General features: G+C 38.5%; 1 protein-coding gene across 3 annotated transcripts; it reads left to right on the forward strand.

Moving 5' to 3' along the window:
- Window positions 1-1,190: 1,190 nt before the first annotated feature.
- LOC104598875 (protein TPR1) lies at window positions 1,191-18,901 on the forward strand. 3 transcript variants are annotated; one of them, XM_010261146.3, is made up of 25 exons: window positions 1,191-1,691; window positions 1,798-1,977; window positions 2,099-2,212; window positions 2,428-2,586; window positions 2,859-3,033; window positions 3,139-3,274; window positions 4,054-4,166; window positions 4,318-4,453; window positions 4,574-4,683; window positions 5,130-5,199; window positions 5,276-5,349; window positions 5,436-5,537; window positions 5,638-5,730; window positions 13,349-13,476; window positions 13,621-13,855; window positions 13,948-14,115; window positions 14,264-14,359; window positions 14,665-14,814; window positions 14,906-15,016; window positions 15,129-15,308; window positions 15,421-15,549; window positions 15,643-15,738; window positions 17,447-17,629; window positions 17,729-17,904; window positions 18,479-18,901. In XM_010261146.3, exons 1-25 carry the CDS (start codon window positions 1,612-1,614, stop codon window positions 18,693-18,695), a joined length of 3,411 nt encoding a protein of 1,136 aa, XP_010259448.1. In that variant the 5' UTR covers window positions 1,191-1,611; the 3' UTR covers window positions 18,696-18,901. The 3 variants fall into 3 exon arrangements, with proteins under 3 accessions (XP_010259448.1, XP_010259449.1, XP_010259450.1); XM_010261147.2 differs by having other exon boundaries at window positions 18,482-18,901; XM_010261148.2 differs by having other exon boundaries at window positions 1,537-1,691; window positions 1,794-1,977.
- Window positions 18,902-19,773: the final 872 nt, after the last annotated feature.

Raw genomic sequence — 19,773 nt, forward strand, 5'->3', positions numbered from 1 at the left:
CGACGGTTGCAGGTGGCGGTGGCAGGAAGCCGTTTGAAATGCGGCTGTCAGGCGTCAGATCCCAAATCAGTCAGGTACGTCGCCCTTGGATAAAGACGTCCTTGGTGTCGAGTACGTTTGGCTGGCCTGGTGCTTTGGAAGTGAAGTGTTGGAGTGGCGAGCGAGGTGCCTCGAGTTTGGTTTGGAGTGTTCCGAGCTGTCACGGGTCAGTTCGGGTCAGCTTTGTGAGGCTTGGGGCCCAGTATAGTTCGTGCTCCTTGCAGGGAGCTCGAGTTCTCGGTAGGAAGCTCGCTCTTAACAGGGAGCTCAGGCTCCTAGTAGGGAGCTCGGGTTTTAGGGAGCTCGAGCTCCTAGTACCGAGCTCGGACTTGGGGAGCTCAGACCTTTGACAGGGAGCTCGGGCTCCTAGTAGGGAGCTCGGGTTCTTAGGGAGCTCGGGCTCCTGGTACCGAGCTCGGACTTGGGGAGCTCTGGTTTTAGGGAGCTCGGACCTTTGACAGGGAGCTCGCTCTTAACAAGGAGCTCGGACTAAGTACAGCGGTCTGGAGTTCGGGCTCGGTAGTGAATTTGGACTTGCTTCCGATGTTCGCTTTGGGTGCTCTACTGTCCCAAGCTGCTTGCCTTTGCCACATGTCGGGCGATCGCGAGGCCGGGCCAAATTTCCCTTCATCAATATATATGAGGGGTCTCGGTCTCATGATAAAGTTTATGGTATTAGATCACAGTTGATAAGGGTTAGAAGTTGGAACGTGTTTTGTTGACGGGAGATCCCAACAGCAACCGGGGATCATGTACTTGGCGTAGATACCATTTTCAGTATTTTGTTTTATAGGTGTGACATAATGTATCTTATCAATTCCTCAAGACTTTGGTGGTCAGAGGGACAATCTGAGATTGTCTTCTGGAATCGGTCAGGTTTGTCACAGCTCTCACTGTGAAAGTGTGAAGTGAAAATATCGCGAGAAGTTGAGGAAAGCGACACCACGTCAGCACCCGAAAGCGTTAGCAATGTGGTGGACGTTATGAAGAATATTCATTAGATTTGAGCTTGTTGTTTGGGTTCCGCAAAACCACGCCTTTTTCTCATCCACACGCTTAATGTTATCAGTCATTGTACTTATCAGATAAGCAGATGTACTTATGCGTGATTGGTCGGTGGGAAAAGAAGAACTCCTGGGAAACGCATCGAAGAAAGTGAGACGAAGTCGCGCTTCTCTCTCTCCTTTATCTCTTTTCTTCTCCGCAGCTTTTTTTTTCTTTAGCTCAAGCTGAACATGGGAGCTGAAACCCTAGAAGATTCTCGAAATACGAGCAGTTTTCCTCCATAAGAGCACGGAATTTCGATTCTTCCCTCTTGTCCTACCTCTTCTATCAATTTTATCTTGCATTTCCTCTCCACTCTGAAATTTCGAACGTCGAATTCCAATTTTTCTTCTTCAATTGATTTATTTGTTTGTTTTTTCTTACTACTGAATCGCTGCCCTAGCTTGTGAAGTCTTTATTTTGGTGAAAGCTTGTAAGTCAGGTTCTCATGGTCTTCATAATCTGAACATCCCGGAGGATTGTTTTCCATTTTTCTCTTCATATTAAGCTCCGTACATAAGTAAAAAAATGTCGTCTTTAAGCAGAGAACTGGTCTTCCTTATACTGCAATTTCTCGAAGAGGAGAAATTTAAGGAATCCGTGCACAAGTAAGTTTTTCTTATTCGTCTCCTCACTGCCGCTACTTCTCTTCCTTCTCTTCTCCCTGTTAAAATAAACCTTTTGCCTTTTGATTTTGTGGTGGTTTTGAGGTAGGCTCGAGCAAGAGTCAGGATTTTTCTTCAACATGAAATATTTCGACGAGAAAGCACAGGCTGGTGAATGGGACGAAGTGGAGAAGTACCTTTCCGGATTTACCAAGGTTGACGATAATAGATACTCCATGAAGATATTTTTTGAGATCAGGAAGCAGAAGTATCTTGAAGCTCTAGATAGGTATCTAAGTAGTTATTGTTTTTCTTTTTCTTTGATAGTTGCTTTTTTTTTGAATAATAATTACTTTATGACTATTTATTGCTCATTTTTAACTTCTTGTTGCTTCTGGTTTGTTATTCAGACATGACAGAGCAAAGGCTGTTGAAATATTAGTGAAGGATTTGAAAGTATTTTCTACATTCAATGAGGAATTGTACAAAGAAATCACTCAGCTTTTAACGCTTGATAATTTCAGGTGATTTTATGTTTTTACTGCATCAAAAAGCGTATCGATGCTCTTAAATCCGATTAACTGGTAAATGGACTAACTTGAAAAATTGTGAACAAGTTATGCGTTTAGAACAGGGAAAAGGGTGTATTGTTTTCTTAACAGGGAGCTTTTAACATGCTAAAGACTTGCGTTATTACTTTTATATATATTTTTAATGTGTGTCTCTGTGTTCAATGCAGGGAAAATGAACAGTTATCCAAGTATGGTGACACTAAATCAGCTCGAAGCATAATGCTGATAGAGCTTAAGAAACTCATAGAAGCAAATCCTCTCTTCCGCGATAAGTTAGTTTTTCCCACCCTGAAGACCTCAAGGTTGCGCACTTTAATCAACCAAAGGTATGATTGTTATTGAGTGGCAAATGAATTCATTTATATCTCTCTACTCATGTCTTTTACCCCCCCCCCCCACACACACACAAACATAATTTTCCCTAAAAAGGTCCTTTCTTTTACATTAGTACTGTGCTATAATTAGGTCTCTTGAACATCTGGGACAAATTCTTATGATCACTTTTGTGATGCCTGTTGCCAATTTTGAATTTTGTGTAGCATTCTGAATGTGAAGGTTGTTTCTTTGGCTCATGAAGTATTGTTTAATGGTCATGTAGTTTGAACTGGCAGCACCAACTCTGTAAGAATCCAAGGCCAAACCCAGATATTAAGACCTTATTCACCGACCACACATGTGCATCTCCAAATGGGGCTCGTGCTCCTATTCCAGTCACTCTTCCAGTTGCAGCAGTTGCAAAGCCTGCCACATATGCACCCCTTGGAGGACATGGAGTATGGTGTTATTCAACCTGGAGATTTTGATTTGTTCAGATGAATGGACCTTAACTCATACAATGCTAACAAGTCAACATTTTTCAATGGTGTTACTGAATGCAGCCTTTTCCACCCACTGCAGCTGCTGCTAATGCTAATGCTAATGCTTTAGCAGGCTGGATGGCAAATGCTACTGCTTCATCATCTGTTCAATCAGCTGTTGTTGCTGCATCATCAATACCGGTCCCACCAAATCAAGGTCAGTCCCTTCCAGCAGTTAAATTTTTTGATTCTAGGAGTTGATTTTCAAGACAAACAAAGCTCAAAAAGTTCTAAACGAGTTCTTTTTTGGGGGAACATGCTTACTTTTTTCTTTTTCCTTGTCTATGTTGTATATGATATTCAAAAATATACTTTCTTTGTTAGCATAGAAATGCTTAATAAGTAATGCAAACTATGCATTACTTATTTCCTTTCAATTTCTTTTGTTTGTTCAAAAGAGACCATGGAAAACCCAGGGATAATAATTAGTGCTACAATTTCCTAGCATGGCTATTTCTTGAAATTTCCTAGCGATGTTTCTTGAATAATGTGTTGTGGCTTTTTACTCCTTATGGACATAACTTTTGAAGTTTGGATATATGACAATTGACAAGGAAGAAACTGGCAAGTAGTTTTGGTCCTCCCACCACAGACCACTTCACCAATTTGACTAGTGTTCCTATGGGCCAAAAGTCTGTTCTGTAGAAGCTGGACAAGTAGATGGCTTATTAGTTCCTCCATTCTTATGCAAAATTGACAACTAACAGATACATTAGAATAAAAAAATGGCACTTATGAATATGATCAATTTCTTAAGAATTCCATGGTGTATAATTAGTCATTTCCTGTTATGACCAATATTATTCACAAGATAATCCTTTTGGCATTACAATATTTTTAGGTGTGTGCAGGCTCAAGTTTTTAACATTAATATGTTTTAATTTTAACAATTTTTTGATATGTAACTAATTTGATTGTTTTTTTCCGTTTTAACAGTTTCAATCCTCAAACGTCCAAGAACACCTCCTAATGCTTTAGGTATGGTTGATTATCAAAGTACTGATCATGAACAACTAATGAAACGTCTGCGGGCACAACCTGTTGATGAGGTAATTTAAAAGAACCAAATTTTACATTTTCAGATTTTAGATACTATGCACATATGCTGCAATTTTATGGCTGTGCAAATGAAAGCCATCTTGTCTTGTTGGTTCTCATGGATTGATAGAGCAGATTGTTGTTAATTACTTCTCTCTTCAGGTCACATATCCAGCTCCACTTCAACTAGCTTCATGGTCATTGGATGACCTTCCACGAACAGTAGCTTGTACCATTCACCAGGGATCAAATGTCACAAGCATGGATTTCCATCCTTCTCATCATACATTACTTCTTGGTATTTTACTAACCTGTTGTATCTATGTCCCTTCTAAATCAATGGAGGAGATTTTACTTTATGATCTGGTCACCATTACAGTCCTATTCTCTTTCCTGACTTGGACTATCTTTTGTGTAGTTGGTTCTGGTAATGGTGAAATTACACTATGGGAAATCGGTATACGAGAGAGGCTGGTCTCAAAGCCATTCAAGATATGGGAGATGGCAAACTGCTCATTGCCATTTCAGGTTTTCTTTAATCTTTTAATCAAAGATTCATCAAAAAGAAAATGAAAAACAGTGCCCTCGTTCTATTTTTCTTTGGAACACCTTGATTTAATTACCTTCTTTAAGTTCTTATAGATTTGATGTCTTACATAGAGAAATAACATCTGAATACAAACTCATTATCTATTGATTATGGGGTGACCATTTAGAAGAAGAATTTATTAGATGCACTATGACATTCAGATTCTGGAATTTGATTTGTTTTTCCGACATAGTTAAAGCTAACCAACCTGAAAACTGACAAACGTGGCTGAACTGAACCTACTGTTAAGGCCAATAATGTATTGGATATCATTATATGCCACATTGGTTTTGGCTTTTACTAATGTCATACAAATTGAGGAAACTAGTAGTGTTTAAGATGGGTTGATAAGGAAACTTATCATGCAACTTAAATTCTTTTGCAGGCTGCCATTGTGAAAGATTCCTCAATATCTATCAGTCGTGTAACATGGAGTCCTGATGGAACTTTGTTGGGTATGACCGACTAAACAGAAGATCATATATGTATCAGGTCTCTCTTATTATTTCTTACAATTATATTTGGTTACAGGAGTTGCATTTACAAAACATTTGATTCATTTGTATGCTTATCATGGACCTAATGATCTGCGCCAACATCTAGAGGTGTGCTATAAATTTCTGCTATCCGTCCAGTGAAATAAGTAATTGTAACTGCATGTTGACTTTTCTCTGCTGATTTTCTGAGGCAGATTGATGCTCATGTTGGTAGTGTTAATGACTTGGCATTCTCTCATCCAAACCCAAACAAGCAATTATGTGTAGTAACTTGTGGAGATGATAAGTTGATAAAGGTGAGATAAAGAAGGTAGCTCTGAAAGTACGCGCTTTCTTTTAACTTTTCATGTACCTACCTTCATCTCCCCCTAAATGAAAGCAATATATATATGGCAGGTGTGGGATTTGACTGGACGAAGGCTTTATAACTTTGAAGGCCATGAGGCACCAGTTTATTCTATATGTCCTCACCACAAAGAGAACATTCAGGTATGTCATTTTTCTGTTGTTGGAAACTATTGTCAATGCTTGAAAGATGGAAATGGAGCTTACAATCTTTTCATTGGCATCGAAATTATCAAACTTTGAATTTCTTCACTTTTCCAATTCCTGTCATAATTGGGAAAGCATAATTATTTTATTTCTAGTGGGGAAGGAGTCTGAACATGAGCTGAAAGATTGAATTTACATCTTGTATAGGGGGTTTGCCCATCATACTTTTTGAGTGCAATACAGTATCAATTTATCAAAATAAGGTTAGTGAATTGCATGTAAGAGTTTTTGGTATTATCATTGGTTTTGAAACAAATGAATGATGTTATGGACTTATGACATAATACCAGATCTTTGACACAAAAAACTCAGTCTTAACTACTAAAAACATGGTTAGTTTACTTGTTTCTCAGGTGGATGCCACATTGTAGTTTGTATAAATCTCACTTTCAATTTTCTTAAGCATCTTCCTAGAATGTCACAGGTGTTAGAGGACTTAATATGTATATTCAGTTTAGCTACATGTTGTTGCAGCTGTATATTCTTGAATTTTAATGCTTGTATAAGAGTACAATAAAGTAGTTAGTCCGTTACACATCTCTTCGATGACTAATTTGAAGAGCAACACATTTATTGTTTTCTAGATTGTGGCTAGAATTCTTTGGTAATTGGTATGATGATAAAGGCTGAAATAACAATTGTTGAAGATTAATCAGTTTTATGATGTTTTTCTGAGTAGATGTTTTGTGTTAGTTGTTAGATAGGAGGTGGGGACCACAGAAGTTATGTGAGTCCAAATTTAATTATGTTTTTGAGTGTTATATATGCTGTTTTATGTCTTGTGTACTGTTTTATCATTTTTAGTATAAATAATAAGTGAAGGGGGTGGTCGGATTATTGCTTTCTTTTCTTTTCAACTTCTCTTCTTCTCCTTCTCTCTTCAAGAAACTACTTTTCTTTCATATTTTTTAATTTAGCAGATTTCTACTTGGTATTAGAGCATCGGCTAGGGTTTCTTGAAGCATTCTCATGCAGCCCTAGATCAGCCGACTGCATGAAATAGTAAATGGCTGATCGATTTGCTATAGATTGCTTGGTTTTTGGTGGGATCTATCATCAAGAAGGTGATCTACTGTTTGACATCAAAATCAGGAAGAACTGGAGTACGGGGAAGAGTCCCAAAAAAGTTGGACTCTTTGTTTCTGATATGATCTTGGGCATCCAGGTATTGTTAGTTTTCTTTTGATTTTTTGAAGAGGGCAGTTTGGTTTCTGGAATTCTCTAAGCCTCCTGGAGTGATCGATTCACTCCTCTCTGTTGGGAGGCGTAGGGAGGAGAGAGATTTCTTTCTAGCTAGGGTTTTCTTCTTCCAGAAGGGTTGGTTTCTATGTGTGATATTAAATTATTTTTTGAAGGTCTCCAATCTATTTTTTCTTATTGATTGAACTGTTGAAGTAAGATGGAGAGTTGGAATGCTGAGATGAAATCTACTGGAACTGTGGGATTGGGTGTTGGAGGTAGTAGTGATATTTTTGGGTCTGGGATCATTACTACAGTAAAACTTGATGGTACAAATTATTTGGAGTGGGCACAATCAGCTAAGATGGCTATTGGTGCTCGTGGAAAATTAGGGTATCTCACTAGGGAGGAGAAGAAACCTGATACAGACTTTTCCCGATGGGTGCAGGAGAATTACATGGTAATGTCCTATCTGTGTAATTCTATGTTACCTCATATTGCAAAAAATTTCTTATGGGCTAATACTACTAAGGAGATTTGGGATGGAGTGATTGAAACCTACTCTTAGAAGCAAAATGAAGTCAGAGCCTATCAGTTAAGAAATTAGGCGATAAGTATGAAACATGGAGAAAAACCTCTTGCTGTGTATTTCTCCATGTTGAAAACCTTATGGCAGGAAATAGATCACTTAGAAATTGTGGTATGAGAAAGTGTAAATGATGCAACAACTTATCACAGACTAATAGAGAGGAATAGGGTTTTTGAGTTCTTGACAGGGTTGAACCCTGAATTTGACATTGCTAAGCAGCATATTCTTTCTAGGGAGGGTGTGACACTTTCTCAGGTCTATGCTTTTGTCTTTGGAGGGGAGAGTAGGAGGAATGTAATGCTGAGATAGCTTGGGATTGACCAGTTGGCTATGGTTGATACAACAAAACCTAAGTCGAATGGAGACAGGGGGAGTAGTGAGACTAGAAGGGAAGATAAGAAGGACTTGGTGTGTGATTATTGCAAGAAGCTTAAACATACCAGGGACACTTATTGGAAGCTTTATCCAAATCTTATGCCTGCCCGGATAAGGAACAAGAAGGGAAATGCAAATGTAGCCACTACAGGAGACTCTACGGCCCCTCTTTCCCAAACTGATTGAGAATCCATTGCAGTAGCAGCAGTGAGAACGAAATTGGATAGGTTTGGACAGCTTATGAGTAAAAAAGATTCACCTAGCTCTACCCTTCTAGATGGACAATAGAATGAAGGGGCCAACTACACCACTTCCTTTGCACATACAGGTAGTTCATATGCAACGACAAATCTTGCATCCATTTCAGGTAAGGAGGGACCTCCCTGGATTATAGACTCAGGAGCATCTGAGTACATAACTAATGCCCCTACCCTTTTCAGTTCCTATTAGTTGTGCTCTGGTAGAGACTCTGTCTCTACAGTAGATGGTTCACATATGCCCATTGCTGGGAAGGGGATAGAGTGACCAATGATATAACTCTGTCTTCTGTTTTACATGTCCCTAGACTTCATACCAACCTACTATCTGTTAGTTCTTTGACAAAAAATTTGAATTGTTCCGTGACCTTTCTTCTTGGTAATTGTGTTTTGCAGGATCTGGAGTCAAAGAAGATGATTGGGAGTGGTCGTGAGGCGAATGGAGTCTACCTATTGGATGAGATTCCGAGACATTAAGGCCATCATGTTAGCAACAGTAGTAGTAGTAGTGGGTCAGAGTCTGTGAACCGGATTATGCTTTGGCACAATTGCTTGGGACATCTTTCTTTTAGTTCTTTGAAATGTCTTTTCCCAAAGTTGTTTGAGTCTGTTCAGTTATCTACTTTGGAGTGTGAGAGTTGTCAGTTAGGAAAACATTGTAGACAATCTTTTAAACCAAGTAATAAAAGAAGTGCATCTGCTTTTAATATTGTTCACACTGATGTATGGGGGCTATATCATATCCCTTTCATGGGAGGATTCCGTTACTTTCTCTTGTTTGTGGATGATTATACACGATATTCTTGGATATATTTGACGTGATGAGGTTCCTAACTTGGTACAACAGTTCCACTAGATGGTTCTTACACAATTTGGAGTGAGAACTAAGGCTTTTAGATCAGATAATGCCAAAGAGTACTTTGAGAAGGACCTGATCACGTATCTCTTAGAACATGGTGTAGTTCATTAGAGCAGTTGTGCATATACACCGCAACAAAATGGAGTTGCTGAGAGGAAAAATAGACATTGTGGAGGTGGCAAGGAGTCTTATGGTGTGTGTTTCAGTTCCTGTGCAGTTCTGGGGAGATGCAGTTCTTATAGCCGTGCATTTGATTAACCGTGTTCCTTCACGAACTTTGGGGTTTAAGTTGCCATTTAGTTTTCTTTTTCCAGATGGGGAGATATTTCATATACCTCTGAGGGTTTTTGGCTATATTTCCTTCGTTTACATTCTTGGCCCTCATCGCAAGAAATTGGATCCCAAGGCCAAGAAATGTGTTTTTCTTGGGTATGCTCAGAACCAAAAGGGGTATTGCTGTTATGATCCAGTGTCGAGGAGCAGATTTGTCACTATGGATGTTACTTTCTTCTTCTCGAGTGGTTCTCCTTAGGGGGAGAGTTTTGGGGAGGAAAACTCACAATCTATTCCTTTTCCTGTTTCTTTGGTGCCTCCATCAGTTCAGCCAACACCTGCACTTCCAGTTTCATTACCTGAGACACTACGGGCAGTCTCATAGAAATATCAGCGCCGACAGATGATGGTTGACTCCACACATCCTCAACCCACACCACTCTCTTTCAGTCCTTCCGAAACTCCAGATTTGGTAGATACAGTTCCAGGTATTCCTCTTGAGCCTGAGTCTGTTATGTTTTCTGATGATAATGTTCTTGTCCCTAACACCATTATTGCAATTGATCCCACTGACCTTGATCTTTCCATTGCACTTCGTAAGGGGAAGAGAAAGTGTACAGCTCATTGCATTTCACACCATCTTTCTTACAATGCTTTATCACCCTCCTACCGTGCTTTTCTTTCTTCCTTGGATTCTGTGTCTATACCCAGGATTGTTACTGAGGCTCTCTTCGAACTTGAGTGGAAAACAGCCATGCAAGATGAGATGGGTGCTTTGGTCAAAAACCAAACTTGGGAAATAGTTGATCTCCCCCAGACAAGGAGATAGTCGGATGTAGATGGGTATTCACAGTGAAGTATAAGGCCGATGGCAAGATAGAGAGGTACAAGGCAAGGTTGGTAGCAAAAGGGTATACTCAGACCTATGGTGTTGATTATCTGGAAACCTTTGCACCGGTAGCTAAGATGAGTTCAGTTCGTATCCTTTTATCTCTAGCAGCCACCTATTCATGGCCCTTGTTCCAGCTTGATGTCAAAAATGCCTTCCTCAATGGTGATTTACAGGAGGAGGTATATATGGACATTCCAGCAGGTTTTTATGAAAATGTTGGTAAAGGAAAGGTGTGCAGACTCAGGAAATCTCTCTAGGGACTAAATTAGCCACCTAAGGCTTGGTTTGACAGGTTTAGAGGGGCACTCATCTGTTTTTGATACACACAGACACAGTCTGATCACACCCTCTTTGTGAAGAGGAGAGATGCTCTGGTGCCAATTCTGATTGTGTATGTTGATGATATAGTGGTGACAGGAAATGATCTGGAGGAGATTGATGGCCTCAAAAAATCATTACAACAAGAATTTGAGATCAAAGATCTTGGTGAGCTCAAATACTTCTTGGGGATTGAAGTTGCAAGATCCAAGCATGGGGTCTTCATTTCACAGAGAAAGTATGCACTTGACCTATTGCGGGAGACTGGGAAGATGGTGACCAAACCAACAGACACTCCTATTGATCCAAATCACAGAATTAATGGTGTGGATGGTGAGTTGGTAAAGGATGTGGGGAGATATCAAAGAATGGTGGGCCGACTACTGTATTTGTGTATGACACGACCATATATTTCTTATGTTGTCATTGTCGTGAGTCAGTACATGTATGCACCTCGGGTTCAGCATCGGGAAGCTATTGAGAGAATACTTGCATATCTGAAAAAGCACCCTGGTAGAGGCATTCTTTACTCAAATCATGAGAATCTGAAGCTAGAATCCTATACAGATGTAGACTGGGCAGGATGCTTAGATGATAGGAGGTCTACATCAGGAGTGTGTACCTTTGTAGGTGGAAATTTGATCTCCCGGAAGAGTAAGAAGCAAGCGGTTGTGGCAAGGTCAAGTGCAGAGGTTGAGTATAGATCCATGGCTCATGGTCTCAGAACTTCTTTGGGTTAGATATCTTTTGAGTGAGATTGGGGTGAAAGCAAAGGAACCTATGATGTTATACTGTGACAATCAGGCTGCAATCAATATTGCCCACAATCCAATTCAGCATGATAGGACAAAACACATTGAAGTTGATAGACATTTTATAAGAGAAAGGGTAACAACTAGAGAAGTTTGTTTGCCTTATGTCTCTCCAGAGTTGTAGTTGGTTGGTGTTCTCACTAAAGGGGTGGCAAAGAACAAGCTTGAACATGATCTATGCAAGTTGGGAATGTGTGACATGTACTCCCAACTTGAGGGGGAGCGTTGAAGATTAAACAGTTTTATGATGTTTTTCTGAGTAGATGTTTTATGTTAGTTGTTAGATAGGAGGTGGGGACCACAGAAGTTATGTGAGTCCAAATTTTATTATGTTTTTGTTATATATGTTGTTTTATGTCTTGCCGCCCTATAAGGGCATAGTTGTCTTTGTATTGTTCTATTATTTTTAGTAGGGTGGCAAAGAACAAGCTTGAACATGGTCTACGCAAGTTGGGAATGTGTGACATTTACTCCCAACTTGAGGGGGAGCGTTGAAGATTAATCAGTTTTATGATGTTTTTCTGAGGTTTTATGTTAGTTGTTAGATAGGAGATGGGAACCACAGAAGTTATGTGAGTTCAAATTTTATTATGTTTTGAGTGTTATATATGCTATTTTATGTCTTGCCGCCCTATAAGGGCATAGTTGTTTTTGTACATTCTATTATTTTTAGTATAAATAATAAGTGAAGGGGGCGGCCAGATTATTGCTTTCTTTTCTTTTCAACTTCTCTTCTTCTCCTTCTCTCTTCCTTCTCTCTTCAAGAAATTACTTTTCTTTCATATTTTTTAATTCAGCAGATTTTTACTAAAATCTGTCTTTTTGGAGTATTGGTGGGTTCAGTCCATACAAATCAGGCAAAAGGTAAAATATTATAAGGTGAATATAAGCCCATCAGTCAGAGGATTTTGGGTGATGAAGAAATTACATGTCCAATAAATTGAGCATAGATGGGATGGTGATGAGTGGGAAGATTGGGAAACATAAAAGTTAGAAATGAATGCATATATAAGACCTAGAGATTGCAGAAATAGTGCTAATAGGTGGTAGGGAGAAAAAGGGAATGCTTTAAGTTTAATTATATGAATAGAAGATTAATGACAGAACCAGGAGAATCAGCTATTAGGTGCAAGTTGAACACTCTGAAAGGGGTAATGGAAGGACAGAAAGGGAAATGGTTGAAATGGTGAGAGATTTGATCTCTTTTCATTTGATCAAAAAGGCCCCCTCTGTAATATTTTGTCCGTTGTCTTGTTTCCCTAAAGTGGCATTGGTGGTGTGATCAGAGAGTCCTCAAACAAAGTGTTGCTCTGTACTCAGGACCTTTAGGGGAAGGTGACTCTTTAAAAGCTGAACTGTTAGCTCTACTTCAAGGGCTAAAGATTGCCAAGCAAGCAGATTTTAAGAACTTGGAAATAGAAGGGGACTCAAAAACAGTGATATCTTGGACCAATTCAAGCAGTATGTTCCTTGGTACTACAGACATCAGTTAAGGGAGATAATAACCATAGCAAGGGAACTTAATTCCTCGTTTACATGGGCTAGGAGAACTGCAAATGGAATGGCTGATTCTCTAGCTAAACAGGGAGTTTAAAGGCAACAGATTTTTGGGCTTTATTGTAAAAATTCTCTGTTGAAATGTCTCTGTTTTATCTGCTGTATCTCTGTATTAATATTCTTAATTGAATAAAATTCTCATTTTTGCTGATAAAAAAAATCAAAAATAAATTAATATATTAAACTGCTTGTATTTTTTGGTGGTAAAAGAAAATTCTCATATAGATAGAGAAAAAATGCACAGGAAATGATGATAAGAAATCACTGAGAAGATCTCCAAACACAAAATCAAACACCTTGCCCCAAGAGTAAGCTCGCCACATAATCTTACAGACCTCCAAACCGAAGTATTTCATTGTCACAAAGGGATATTCTCTAGTAATTTAATGATTGTTCTAATGACATCCTCTAGCAACTCTCTGATGACTCTTTCTAAATTTGCAGTTTATTTTCTCAACTGCTATTGATGGGAAAATTAAGGCCTGGCTATATGACAATGCGGGCTCCAGAGTTGATTATGATGCTCCTGGACATTGGTGCACAACAATGCTTTATAGTGCTGATGGAAGTAGGTAGGTGAAAATCCAAAGTGTTGAATATATGAATCAAGAGTTTTAAATTTGATTATATTTTTTTATGTATACAAACACAAAAGTGATGTAATTGATGCATGAAGTAATGACTTAGAATTGATACATTCTGATTCTGTCTCTCAGATTGTTCTCTTGTGGGACAAGTAAGGATGGTGACTCCTATCTGGTTGAATGGAATGAAAGTGAGGGAGCAATAAAGAGGACATATTCTGGGTTCAGAAAGAAGTCATCTGGTGTTGTGCAGTTTGACACAACACAGAATCACTTCTTGGCAGCTGGTGAAGATAACCAGATAAAATTTTGGCATATGGACAATGTCAATGTTCTCACAACCTCTGATGCTGAGGGTGGACTCCCGGTAGGTATTCTTCTTTAAGTTTCTACTATGCCTTTGTTTTACATTTGTTACATTAAATTAGATCATTTGACATTACTGCTTGGATTGTTTAGAGTTTTCCCCGCTTGAGATTCAACAAGGAAGGAAATCTTCTTGCTGTTACCACAGCAGACAATGGTTTCAAGATCCTTGCGAATGCTGATGGTCTGAGATCCCTAAGAGCAATTGAAGGCCGATCCTTTGAAACACTGAGAGCACCCACTGAACCAGCTGCAATTAAGGTTGTGATCATTGTCACCATCACGACCACCATTATTGTTGCTTCTTCCACCATGACCATCACTCTCATCATTACCATCTTTATAATTTATGATATGTTGTATTTGACATGGATTCTAATCTGATCTTTATTCTGTTCTTGCTTACCAGGCTACCAGTGCTGCCGCAGTTGCAAACATCAGTCCAGGCATTAACAGAGTAGAACGCTTGGACACAAGTTCTCCTGCAAGGCCTTCTACAGTTCTTGTATGTTAGATAAAGAAAGTTTCTGTTAAAGAGTTATATATATGAGTTGGCATGTTAATGATACGAGTGCTGCTTAGCCCGATATGATGGCATATCAGAAGCAGGCAGGGAGCTGTGCTTCTGATTCCTCTATAATGGGTCCATACGCTTCCATCATGAGCATGTTAGGGGATTGTTTTCTATTGAATGTCTCCTTAGGCTAAGATTTATAGCTGCTCCTACCTGTCTAAATGTTGGCTAAGTTCATTGGTCTTCTTAATGGCTCTGACATTCACGCATCTAATTTTATTAAGTAACTTTTGTAGAATGGAGTTGATCCTACAGCTAGAAACATAGAGAAGAGAACTTTGGAAGATGTACCTGACAAAGCCAAACCTTGGGAATTGACTGAGATCTTGGAACCTGCTCAGTGTCGAGTAGTAAGCATGGGTGACAGTGCAGATTCTCCTAGCAAGGTGTCTTATTTATTTATTTTTTAATCCAAATTCCGCCTATATAAAACATCTTATCAGTTTTATCATAATTGAACAATCTCATTTTTTTCAGGTTGTTCGCCTTCTTTATACAAGCTCTGGTGTTGGCATTTTGGCTCTTGGGTCAAATGGGATTCAAAAGCTGTGGAAGTGGAGCCGTAACGAACAAAATCCTAGTGGCAAGGTAATGGATGATACAGAATTAAGCTATATTTTCTCTCTATGATTCACATGGAATATTTACATAGAACTTTCCAATCGAAGATGAGATCTCTGATTCCAGTGGGGGGTTAAAGGCCACTGCCAGTGTTGCTCCACAGCATTGGCAACCAAATAGTGGTCTTCTTATGACTAATGATGTTTCAGATGCCAATCCCGAAGAAGCAGTGCCATGCATAGCACTCTCAAAGAATGACTCATATGTAATGTCAGCTTCTGGTGGAAAGGTTTCATTGTTCAACATGATGACTTTTAAGGTAACTTGATTTTGATTGTGGATAGGGGTGGTTAATTATGTTCGTGCATTTGCTGCAAGTTTTGTCAGTGATGGCACTGTAATATTGAAAATTAAATTTTATTTATCTGTAGGTGATGACAACATTCATGCCACCCCCACCTGCTTCAACCTTCCTAGCATTTCATCCGCAAGATAATAACATTATAGCAATTGGAATGGAGGATTCAGCCATTCACATTTACAATGTTAGGGTGGATGAGGTAAGTACTTCTGAGCATCTGAACAGACATGTAGTCATGTACTAGGATACTGAATTCCTAGCTGCGGAAAGTGACATGTATTGTGGTTTTCAGGTGAAAACAAAATTGAAAGGTCACCAGAAACGCATTACTGGTTTAGCCTTTTCCACCAACCTAAACATTCTAGTTTCTTCTGGGGCTGATGCTCAGGTAAGTATTTTTCATGGTTCCCTTGATGATTTGATTATCCTGTTTTATGTATTATATATTATCTAATCATCTAATCCATGATAGTCTGTGTTGAACTATTGCTCTACTGCTTAGGCTTCCATTTCTATCTTTATATTCTTTTGGGTAGGGATTCCATTTTAGTGCCATCACTGTCTTTTAACTCGGTAGAAATCTGATACATTTTGTCATTGATCGTACCACATCAATAATTCAATCTTTTACATATTCTTTTCAAAAAAAAAAAAAAAAAAACATTGTTGCTGAATGAAACCAGGGCTCTCTGTGCTTTTATTAATTCAGTATATCTTGAGATCTGGAGCTTATAGTTGTAAAATATGCCATGGAAAATTTTCACTCCATTATACTACTAAAAGTGACTGAAAATGTCTTGGAATCTCATATTGACGATACCTAAATATCCCAAGTAATCACAAGTAGTTGCATACTCTCACATCATTCTGCATTGAAGCTTTGGATTATATTGAAAAGTGCTTAGAAATAGTAGATCTCACAAGATATTTTAATGAAATAAAGATCAGTTGCAATGTTATGTGAGCATAATTTTATTATCATTAGTAGCTGCCTGCATTAAGAACTAGAGAATGAGCAATTTCACCTTTTATTTCCCTTTCTTTCTCTCTGCCTTGATTGCTTGGCAGCTTCCTGTTGTCTGTATGTATGCAGTTGTGTTTGTGCAGGCACATACAATGAATAAGTATTTATATTTAAGAGAACTATTTAATTTTGGTAACTGTGAAGGGGCCGAGATCACGAGGTTCTATTGTATCGTATAGTGTCTTCTTATATGTGATTTCATGTATCTAGCTTCTAACAAGGGGTTAGGTATTTATGTCCTATTTTTTATGAAATTGACAGTGGTGCCCCTCCACAGTCCACTGGGACAAAACTTTGGGGTTAAGAAAAGCAGAATGGTGGGGCAGGATTTCTGTAGCCGACCCTTAAATAGTTGGGATTAAGGCCGAGTTGAGTTGAGCTAAGCTCTTGCATATAGCATTAAGTATGGTACAACTTTATTACCAAAAGAAGAAAGTATACTATAATTTTATAAGCTAACCTATCATATGAGAGGATAACCACTTGTTTGCATATTCTAGATGAGAGCATAGGTGATGGGTCCTGCTGAAGTGATATCTTTTAGTGGTCATAGTGGTAAAAGATATTAGGTGTGTCATGCTTAATGTGTGATGTACAATCAGGGTAGGAGTACCTCAAGATGGGACTTCAGAAAGTGAAGAAATTATAATATTCAAAAGATGTTATCCAAGCTCAAAATGTTATTCCAATATTCGTGATCCTATGTACAGCTAAAGTTATGGATCTTATGCAAACCACTGGATCAGGTAGTTGAGAATCAAATAGTTTCAGCAAAGGAAAGTTTCTTTTTTTTTTCCCTTCAAAATTTCTGGCACTTATTTGCTATGTGGTCCATAATTCTGCATTAACATCCTCCAATTTTCTTGCACGTTTTTTTTTTGGGGGGGGGGATTGGATGTTATTTTGTTTTGAGTACATATGCATGTTTGACATTGATTTGTTTTCATAGTTCCTATCAAATTTATTTGTTTTTTGTGTAAAATGGATGAGAAGTGCCATAGAAGGAAGTATCCACCCATTTGCATGCATGATGTTTTTGCTTCTGTTTGTATAAATATGTTGTTCTGTACAGCTTTGCGTTTGGAACACTGATACATGGGAGAAGCGAAAATCAGTTGCTATCCAACTGCCTGCTGGGAAGGCCTCTACAGGTGACACACGTGTGCAGTTCCACTCTGATCAAATCCGCTTGATGGTATTCCATGAAACACAGATAGCAATATATGATGCCTCGAAGATGGACCGTATTAGGCAGGTAGAAATTCAATTCTCTAGAACTTATAAGAGGAAGTTATTCTTCAAATATATCTATTTAGTGTTTAGTATGGCTGTCATCATGTCTTTTCCATTACAGTGGGTGCCACAGGATGTACTGCCTGCACCTATATCCTATGCAGCATATTCATGCAACAGTCAACTGGTTTATGCTACTTTCTGCGATGGTAACATTGGTGTATTTGATGCCGATAGCCTGAGACTTAGATGCCGTATAGCTCCATCTTCATATCTGCCCCAGTCTGTGTCAAATAGGTAAATCTATGCAATTACCTTATGCACCATTTTTGGACGGCTTTCATAATCTATGTTGAATCTGTTTAGCTGATTTGTTCTTTTCCTCTTACCTTTGGCTTTATTCTCATAATCAATGCCATTTGGCTCCTGATGAGGTTCTCCCTAAGTAATGCCAATTATTACATTCGACTTTGTGCAAATTTTCTTTTCTTTTTCTATTAGTAATTTGATTGGTTTCTATAAAATCTTGAAGATTTTGTTTGCTCCTGCTACATCATCCTTTTTTCACTAGTTGAACTAATCTCTTCAGCTGGCATGCTTATTCCTATTATGATTTATTTGTTCTCTTTAACATTGTCTTTGATTATCTTCTCCACTTTTCAGTTAATTTAAATATACTTCTCTTCAGTTTTGAATGCCATGTAGTAGCCAAATGATACCTTTTGATCTGTTCTTTACCTTGCTGTCATGGGCAACCCTGCCACTTCTTTCTATTGAACAATGAACTACATCCCCTCTAATATCTGCTTTAAGTCTCCAAGTTTTATTGTTTCTTCTTTAACTCTGTGACCTCTAAATTATATTTTTGCAGCAGTCATGCTGTGTACCCACTTGTTGTCGCGGCACACCCACAGGAGCCAAATCAATTGGCTGTTGGATTGACAGATGGTTCTGCTAAGGTGATAGAACCCTCAGAGTCTGAGGGGAAGTGGGGAGTGACAGCACCTGTTGATAATGGGATATCCAATGGCAGGCCGGCAGTAGCATCAGCCACAAGCAATACAACATCTGAGCAGCTCCAAAGATGAAAATTGATGTATCTTACCCCGTTTTCTATTTTATGCATTGTACAATAGTTTGTAATACCCCTCTCCCCCTGGCCTTACCTTTCAGGGGTAGCCACAGAAATTATTAGGGCGAGAGAAATCCTGTATACCGCATCTAATTCTTTTATCAGTATATACTGTTATGTTATTTGGATCTGTTTAATATCATTTCAAATCATTTTCATCTAGTCATTTTTTTTTTAATTACATTGGAAAATGGTGAAGCCACAGAATGTACCCTAAAATATCCAAGAGGAAATTGCTTGAAGCAGCAATTAAAAGCTCATTCCATAACTCGGTCCTTGCATTATTGATCGATTGATGTTTTCTTGGTCGGTGTATGGCTGGAAATTGAGAATTTTGAATTCTCAATTGTAAACTGTGCAAAGTTTGACGATTTTTTAATTATTGATCGATTGATGTTTTCTTGATCGGTGTATAACTGTAAATTGAGAATTTTGAAGACAATTTTAAACTGTGCTGTTGCTATAGAAAGTTTGGCGACTTCTTGACTATTGATCGATTGATTTTTGTTTCTTGGTCAGTGTACAAGTGTACATTGAGAGTTTTGAAGACTCATTTTAGACTTGTGCTGTTGCTATCGCTATAGAAAACTTGGCGAAATACAGCAAACCTGTTGACAGGAAAAGCTATTAATCGGCAAGGATCGAGTTTGTAGAATAGGAGCCACCGCACCAGGTTCTGTATTAAACTAAGAACCCTGTTCGTTTCTCTGATAAATTATAATCAAAGTGACAAATGAAAATCTATCAATGTATATTTTTCCTTGTTGCTTATTATTTTTGTTTTAGGGTGTGTCGCTAGGGGCATATTTGTAATTTTTATTCTTTTTTATTAAGTTAATATAAATAGTGAACTGGCAGCAGCCAGAGACAATTTTCTTTTTCTCTTAATCGTATTTCCCTTTCCTTCTTTCTCTCTCTCTCTCTCGTCTCCCACTCTCCATGAATGATTACATGGTAACAGAGCAAGTTTTTGGGTTGTAAAAGAATTTCGGTCCCTCTTATTTTGAACCTGCTTTGCCTTTTTTTTTCCCTTC

The sequence above is a fragment of the Nelumbo nucifera genome, chromosome 3 (assembly GCF_055504915.1).
Source record: "Nelumbo nucifera cultivar China Antique chromosome 3, China Antique-T2T, whole genome shotgun sequence".
Lineage (NCBI taxonomy): Eukaryota > Viridiplantae > Streptophyta > Magnoliopsida > Proteales > Nelumbonaceae > Nelumbo > Nelumbo nucifera.

Excerpts from the sequence above, each read along its gene's own strand:
- LOC104598875 (XM_010261146.3), top strand. The coding sequence starts at position 1,612 with ATGTCGTCTTTAAGCAGAGAACTGGTCTTCCTTATACTGCAATTTCTC. Across the intron at positions 15,017-15,128 it reads AACAAAATCCTAGTGGCAAG|GCCACTGCCAGTGTTGCTCC; the intron begins GTAATGGATGAT and ends GGGGGGTTAAAG. Across the intron at positions 17,905-18,478 it reads CCCCAGTCTGTGTCAAATAG|CAGTCATGCTGTGTACCCAC; the intron begins GTAAATCTATGC and ends ATATTTTTGCAG.